This window comes from Suricata suricatta, chromosome 13 (genome assembly GCF_006229205.1).
Source record: "Suricata suricatta isolate VVHF042 chromosome 13, meerkat_22Aug2017_6uvM2_HiC, whole genome shotgun sequence".
Taxonomy (NCBI): domain Eukaryota; kingdom Metazoa; phylum Chordata; class Mammalia; order Carnivora; family Herpestidae; genus Suricata; species Suricata suricatta.
Genome location: NC_043712.1, coordinates 3296491 through 3304900, shown reverse-complemented (window position 1 = coordinate 3304900; position 8410 = coordinate 3296491). Strand labels below are relative to the sequence as shown.

At 50.8% G+C, this 8410-nt stretch overlaps 1 protein-coding gene across 1 annotated transcript in view; it reads right to left on the bottom strand.

Moving 5' to 3' along the window:
- Positions 1 to 8410, bottom strand: part of TSC1 (TSC complex subunit 1) — a 48398-nt gene that overhangs the window by 14248 nt on the left and 25740 nt on the right. Inside the window, 5 exon segments of the mRNA XM_029921215.1 lie at positions 487 to 590; positions 2172 to 2290; positions 3016 to 3130; positions 3426 to 3541; positions 4223 to 4401. Coding sequence (XP_029777075.1) covers positions 487 to 590; positions 2172 to 2290; positions 3016 to 3130; positions 3426 to 3541; positions 4223 to 4401 — 633 coding nt within the window.

Genomic DNA, 8410 nt, shown 5'->3' with positions numbered 1-8410 from the left:
CTCCCTGGGGTTACTCCAGAAAGGGAAGGTGTGATAAAGGGCCTAATTAAAGGTATAGAAAATTAACCCCACAGAAAGTAAAATCCTCCATTCTTTTTTTTTTTTTTAGTTTTATTTATTTAGAGACCAAGGGGGCGGGGGCAGAGAGCGAGGGAGAGAGTCCCAAGCAGACTCCACGCTATCAGCACAGAGCCCGATGAGGGGCTCAAACTCACAAACTGTGAGACCAAGACCTGAGCCAAAACCAAGAGTCAGCTGCTTAACTGGGTGAGCCACCTGGGCACCCCTAAAATCCTCCATTCTTAAGGTCTCGGAGAACTGTCCGGTGCAAAACATAGGTACGCCACCGCAATAGCTTAAAAGTGCTTTTTTGGATGTTGTTATTATCGGTTTTTAGAATTAATTACATTTCATTATCTCTGGGCTTCACCGTTTGTTTTGTGGTATTCCAGAATTTTCTCGTTTCCGCATCTAACCCAAGGGGACACAAGCAAGGTCTAGCGTTGCCCAGAGACCTTACCCGATCCTCTGTCGTTCGGAAGATGGTGTTGTCTGTGCAGACAGGGCCTTGCTGAATCTGTTCTCTCTTCCTGAAAAGACAGGCATCAGTCACACGACAAGGCAGAAAATTGTGTACGTGTTGTCTTACGTAAGAGAAATACCCTAAAACTCTACAGCTTTAACACATTAGAAAGGAGTTTAAAGTTTAACTCGGTGGTTCTCAAAGCGTTTGGTGTCAGAGTGCCTTTAGAGTCTTAAAACCTGAGAGTTCCGTGAACTTTTCTTTATGGTGTTCTATCTCCTGATAGTCACTGTGTTAGAAATCAAAACAAAAATTTTAAAAACACTTCCTAATTCACTTAAAAAGAGCAAACCTATCACATGTCCACATAAATGACAATCTTTCATGAAATGTGACTACAGTTCCCCCCCCCACACACACACAGAAATCGAGGAAGAAGAGCGCAAGTGTCGTCCGTCGGAGGCCCTTAGGCACAGGCGCGGTGAGGGCTGGACCCCCCGCCTGCCTGTCCTCGCAGCCCTGCAATGTGCTACTCTGGCGACACTGCTGAGGCCCCGCGTTAAGTGGTTACGCAGAGACTTCGTCTTTCAAATCACACCAAAGCCTGACGTGGTCATTTCTTGCAGGTGAGGCAGAGGTGGACTCGGCAGCCGTGGCCCGTGGCCCTGCACCCTGCATTCGAAGCCACTGGTCCGCTCCGTGCCCCCAGGGCACCTTCACGTCCAGGGCCTCTGGTAACGCCACAGGCCGAGACGCTCGGAAGGCGCTCGCTCGCCACGAAGCGCAGAGCTTCCCGACGTGGAAATGTTCGCAAGACATCGAAGATGCAATTTTCCCCCAGCTCCCAGGACTTCCCAGTGTCACCGCAGAAGCCTCGGGGACGCTCTCCAGATCTCAGCGGCAGATAGTGGATTCTTCACAGCCTCACCTCCCCTGCGAGTCGAATTTTATCACTGGCAACCAAAACTGCCCGTCATCCACTCTGAAGTGACAGGCTCAGCTGGTCACGTAAGCAACGGCCTGTCTCCTACTCAGGTCTAAATACCCACAGTCTGTCTGGCAGTCAGTTGTTCCTTCAGAGAGAACCGGTGCGCCATGAGCCTCGCAGCTGGTGCAGCAGCCAACTCGAGGACTGCCACCGGGGCCTGTGAAGTAGCTCGTGTTTTACCTCAGAACCGCACACATCCGTGGGCTCGGGGGGCGTGATGACATACAGTTAATCATTTTTATGGCTTTCTATAGAAACGCTTAAGGAACTAGTGTTTGTGTTTTTTTATCTTTGCTCCTGTTAAACTGAAGAAACACGTCAAGGGAAAAGGAGGCAATGCCCACCGGACAGTCTGATGCCCACCCTGATTTGTGCCCGGGGCCGGCCGGTCCCCGGCCACCGTTCTGCACGCGAGGGCAAAGGCCAACCGGGTCAGGAGGGCAGAGCAGGTTAGGAGTACTGTGAAGGTGGCCGGCCTACTAGGTCCCTGAAAAGGACTCTGGGGACCCGGGGGTCAGTGCATCACAACACCAGAACTGCCGATTAGCCTGTTTGCCGTTGCTCTGATCCAAACCCAGCGCATGTCAGGTCCCAGCTCCATCTGACGAAACAAGCGCCCCCGCGTGCGGCCAGAGGGACCACAGGTAAGCACGAGCGTACCTTCCTGGGAGGGGTGGCCGTGGCCTGCAGGACGGAGGGGTGCACATAGTCGTCCGGGTGGCAGAGTGGGGCGGGAGGAGGAGAAGTCGCTGGGGTTCCCAGAGGAGTCCCTTTTCCACCTGCTCACAGACGACACATACACCATCACTACATCTATTAGAAAACTCCGAATTTTTTCTACCTGCTTGGTCGGAAGAAAGCTGCTAGACTTAACTTTCTAGGGATCTAGAGCCTTTTTTTTTTTTTGGTTTACCTTCTATGTTCTTCAAGCCCCAAGGTTGTTTTTTTTTTTTTAATTTTTTTTTTAAATGTTTTATTTATTTTTGATACAGAGAGAGACAGAGCATGAGATGAGGAGGGGCAGAGAGAGAAGGAGACACAGAACCGGAAGCAGGCTCCAGGCTCTGAGCTAGCTGTCAGCACAGAGCCTGACGCGGGGCTCGAACCCACAAACGTGAGATCTGACCTGAGCTGAAGCCGGAGGCTTAGCCGACTGAGCCACCCAGGCGCCCCATTCAAGCCCCAAGGTTTGCATCAAGTGTCAAAACGGGTTTACTGGGGCACCTGGGTGGCTCAGTCGGCTAAGTGTCTGACTTCGGCTCAGGTTATGATCTCATGGTTCTCGAGCTTGAGCCCCACACCAGGTGACCCCTAGTTATTCCTCTTCCCACCCCCTCCCCACCCCCTCGCTCACTTGCGCCCCCTCTCTGTCAAAAAACAAAACCAAGCAAAAATAGGTTTAGTACTGACAGCAGCCCGAACTCACCATCAGACCTAAGAGAGTCCCTCGACCTCCCCAGCGGGCCCAGACCAACCAACCGAGTCCGGCCTCAGACACACATACCAGGGGTACCAAAGACTTTACTGTAAGGGTGTGACAGATCGGGCGGGACGTTTCCAGGAGAAGTCGGAGGCGTGGTCATTCCACAAACCATAGACGGGCTCCAGAGAGTCGTAGCCTGGGAAATTAACAGGACACGTCAGCAACGAGAAACGAGCACCAAATCATCCCCGAGCCTTACATCCCAGACCAAATGGAAAAAGGCATCTCATGAAAGCTGTACTAGGAGACAAGACGCACTCTGTAAATCTAGACTCCTAGAGAAACCCAAGTGGCAATAGTAGCTACCTTCCCTAATACTACACATCCTTGAAAACAACTCCTAAAATGAGCAGTGTCAGATTTTCCCGACCCCCAGGGGCAGCTTCCTCAGCGAGCAGAGAAGTGAGCAGGCGCGCTCTGTAGGACCATACTTGTGGCGGCTCAGTCAACAGCCGTGTCGACGGGGGACTCAGAGTCTGAGGTGGCTGCCCGGGCGTATGTAACAATGTCAGCTGAGAGCTGGAATAAGGGGTCGAGGTAGCACTCCCTAAAATGAAAGGGCAAGAGCACGGCAGGTTAGTGTGTGATTTTAGATTATTCTGGAAAAGAAAAAAATTACGACACTTTAAAGCATTAGATGATACTCATTTAAAAAACAAAACAAAACTGAAGGGACTCCCAAGGCCCCAGGGATGAAATGACGTTTGCACTGCTCTCTACATGCTCTTTGGAAATAAAGTTCAGTAAGGTCTGATACCCAGGGAAGTTTCAGGATACCGAGAAAGCACAGCCTGGATGATGCCTGTAATGGGTACTGCCTACACACAGGCCCGCCTCTTCTAGAAACCAATTCTACATTACCCAGACTCCCCAGAACCGGGTCAGTGCGACAGCCCAGAGGGCCTCACTGCAACTGCCTGTAACGCAGAAAGCCTCCCTGCCTCGAAGTTGGATACTTGAGTCCATTTTCCTTTTCGGAAACATGCTAGAAACCCACCCCCAAGTCTGCTGGCAAGCAGTCGGGTAGGAGATACAGGAGATCAAGGATGTGGGACTCTAAATCAAATGCGAAAGAGGAATTCATCAGGAGAAACTGGAGGCGAATTCTAATTTTAACTATTTGGGAAACCGTTCCTGGGAGCTGAAGTGAAGTCTTATTCCAGGAAAAGAAAACGAAGTTGACAAAAATCAACGGTGCTTTCCAGAGACAAAGCGGTAGAGCTCTTACCACCGCTATTCTGCGTGTCGACGTAAGGGCTGGCGGCCACATCGGCCGCACGATGAGGAAAGCGTGCTGACACCTGGGGGGACACGGAGTCGCCGCCATCCTCAGACGAGGCTTCTGCGGGGTCCAGAGAGATTTTGGCACACTCTATGACCACATCGTGTGTTTCTAATCTCTTCCACCTGGAGAAGGCGACAGGCGTTAGGAAATGCAAGGTGCAACCCACTTAATCAAACAACCAAAGACTTACGAAAGCTGACTCAGGGCCGGGCACAGAGCTAGGACCAGCCCAGGATGAGGCTGCCGCACACCAGCCCCAGGACTAAACAGAGCTGGCACACTAAGAGTCAGACCTATGTGCTCCCTGTGTAAAACGGTTATGTCAGATTATCAGGAACGAATCGGAAACAAAAACGTCATCAACAAAAGACTAGAAATAGCTTCGCAAGAGAACAAACTACATAGAGCAGTCGCCAGGGTGAAACTCCCTCGGAACAAAAGGAATCAAAGAACAAGGAAACCTGGAAACTGCCAAGGAGCAGAGGCCAATTTGGGGAGTTCTAATCCATCGCTAGACCTGAAATACGGCGCAGAAAGACTCAAACCTAGAGGATGCCCAAGAGAACCTGTTCAAGATCATCCAAAGATTCCTGTCATGTGATCCACAGTTACACCTCCAGGTTTTAGTTTATGGACATTGGCACACATCGGGACAGACAACCATGCTCAGCACAGATAGAGGAAGGCGGGGAGGGAAGGGGAGGGGAGGAGGAAGGAAGGAAGGAAGGACCCAAAGTCAAACCAAGGGGATATATTCTAGAGAAGAAAACTTATACCATCATGAAAATGCATGCTTTCAGCACATGAATGGCTGCCAAGAGTCAGGAAGGGCACGACCACAAAAGACACGAAGGAACCTTGTGGGATATGAAACATTCGTTACCATGACTGTGACTTTCGTCAGACTTAACGAAACTGATGAATCTCAGTGTATGTAAACTATGCCTTCCTAAAGCTGATTGGAAAAATCATGATTCCAAAGATTCAGTGACGTAAGATGGTCAGGGTAGGAGCCTACATGAAGAAGGGATTCAAAACTACTCAGAGACATGCCCACAAGGCGATGCACCAGACCACACTAAGTACTCCAACTGAACAAACTGACGTCAGGGGTGACAGCCTCTCCCCTTCCCACCTGTTCAACATTCGCCCAGTGTCCTACAAAGCCCTCATGAGTCATACAGCACGTGTCTGCTCAGCTACAAACTTCCTCGTAGACCACACTTCACTACACAAGTTCCTAAGTATGCAGTGACCCAGCAAGATTCTCATCTTCACGTTCCAAACCTTACAGAAAGGCAGCCTGGCACTAAGGGCACTCCGTGGGTTCACCCCAACAAAACATCCGCTCCTACTCAACTGTTCTAGAATGTTCTTCAATCTGAGATGCTGAAAGTGGGATCTCAAATAGAGAACAAGAGTCCAGGGCATGGGTGGCATCCCTAAGAGGAAAGCCGTTCAAGGTCAGGGCCGCACATCTGGCCTACGCGGGTGCTTGCTGTCCGTGGTGTCCGTCGTGTGGGCAGCCGCCTCCACCTGACGTGTTCTCAGCACGAGCGGCAGAGGATGGAGCGAGAGCAAGAGTCAGGAGGCTTATGTAGGCACATCGATTCGCGAGAAGGAAGTCGGAATCCTACCACAGTAGGAATACGTTCACGTGTCTGACTTAGCCAGGAGTACGTGCATGTACAGTAGTGCCTCGGTTCTTGAAGGGACTCTCCATACTGTCATCTCGTCTCCTTGAAACTGGGCAATAAAATCTCACCGGCCGGGCATTAGTTTCTGAGGCATCTTTTTACCTTCTCGGGCAAACAGGAAACAGAAGTACCCGCGGCATCTCCCCTTCGGTGAGCCACGGCAGCTTCAAAACTCAACACAGTATTCAAAGGTTCCTCCCAGACCGCGCCCCTCAGCCACCTGGGCAGCTGCTCCCACTTCTGCTGGCTGGACGGGTGCCCTGCCTGCAGGTTTCTGAAGACCACGCGCTGCGCTCTGCCCTTCCTGACTGCAGACCCCGTACCATTTATTCACTGCCTCCGGCAGCAGGTGAGGACGCAGGCCACTGCCGCGTGTCCTCTTCCCTCCTCCCCGATGCTCTCAATACGTGTGTGTCACGCGTTGGTTTATTCTCCAAATGGGTTTTCAACGATTATTAGGACTACGTAAGTACTGCGCATGAGCCAGAGTGGAACACAAGACTTCCCTTTCTGTTCGATTTAGTTCATCCCGGAGTTTGGGTGTTTGTTTCTTTTCCTCAGTCTTCTGTGTGTCTGTAATCATTCTTCCTAAATGTACTCCAACAGCTCTGAAACAATGCCCAATATAATTTTTACATAACGATATGCAAATAACCTGCCAGAACTATTACCCTCTCTCTAAATAGCCTCCTTCTGGAGCCCTCGCTCTCCCACGTCCGTGGAGACGAGTTGTTCTTAGCACTGCTCTGCGGAGTTTTCCCAAGCTTCCCCTTGACCACAATCCTAAGTCAGGTCCCCTGGATGCTGTTTCCTCTGATTTTACTCTCCTTTTGATGGGACACATGCTCCAGCAGATAGCTGAGGAGGGGAATGTGGGCGGTAAACTGGAGTCCTTGCATAGCTAAAAGTATCATGCTTGACAGGCAGTTTGGCTGCGTCTAGAATTTGAAGTCGAAAACCCTTTTGCCTCAATTAGTCTCAGACGCCAACACCACTCCAACCCGATCCTTATCATGCATTCTGACATCATGCATCCTCTCTCTCTAAGTTTCAGCCCTGCTGTCCTCAAGTTCACCACGTGGAGACTTGGGGCATTCTTTCTCACTGGTGCAGCCAGATGAACCCCTCCGATCTGGAAACACAGGCCCGTCCATCCTTGCACTGGTAGATTTCCCTGTATTATCTGAGCTTGCACTAGAAATTTTCTTCTACTAGGTCTTTTACACTTTCTTACCCCACAAAAGTTTTCTCCTCTCTTTTTAAAACTCTTTTTTTTTATGGGATGCTGGACTTCCTGGACTGGCTATTTTAAGTATCTTTCTGCTCAGAATACTCCTCTCTATTCTTTGATTCTGCTTTCTGAGACACTCAACTCTATCTTTCAGGTCTTTTGCTGAAGTATTTACTGCAGCTCTCATTTTTCATTCTCAAAAGTGCTTTCTCTGCTCTCCGATGTCCTCTCCGCAGCGCTCTGGCCTCTCTGTGTGTCAGAGGCCCCGTCTCAGCAGCTGCTACGTCCCTGCATTATCGCGGCTCCTTTCTAGCTCCTCTCTCTCTTTAGACTGGTCTCTTGTCTTTTATGTTAGAGCTTTCTCCAAAATCCAGACGGCCCCTGCAGACCCGAGGCGGGCAAGGCTCTCTAAGCTGGCCTGGGAGACTTCCAGGTTCACAGCCTAGACGGAACGTACTCCTCTGACCGTACCTCCCAGACCCACCAAGTCTACAGTAAGGATTCGTTTCTTTTAAAGTATAAACCGACGAGAAGGAGGAGAGCAGGAGAAGAGAGAGCAGCAGTACGGGTTCCTGAAACCGGAAGGCAGGTGGCCCAGAGGAACCAGATGCTGCACAACTGCAAAAGCAGAAGCCTAAGCTCCCGTCGTATTGAAGCTAAAACTCAACCTAACTTGTACTACAGAATCCTTAAAAAGATAAAGCATTTTCACACCTCAGTCCTTCTGGAACTGGAGAGGGGTGACAGGTAAGCAGGCCAGTTAGCATCGGGATGACGAGGTGTAAACTGTTTGTGGGGCAGTGAAAGCCCTGAGGTCCCCTCCCCGGCTCTACGATCCTGGGCGGCAGAAATCTGGGCTGTTCTCTGGAGAAGGTTGAGGGGGTGAGTACCACTCAAACAAGGGCACTAAGTGAGCATGTCCACTCTAAATGCCGAGACCCCCAGGCGCGCCTGGGTGGCTCAGTCCGCTAAGCGTCCGACTTCGGCTCAGGTCATGATCTCACATTCGTGGGTTCAAGCCCCGCATCGGGCTCTGTGCTGACAGCTCAGGGCCTGGAGCCTGCTTCTGATTCTGTGTCTCCCTCTCTCTCTCGGCCACTCCCCTGCTCATGCTCTGTCTCTCTCTATCTCAAAATAAATAAAAACACTACATAAATAAATAAATGCCGAGAACCCCAGCCCCTCCCACCCCCAGCCCCTTCC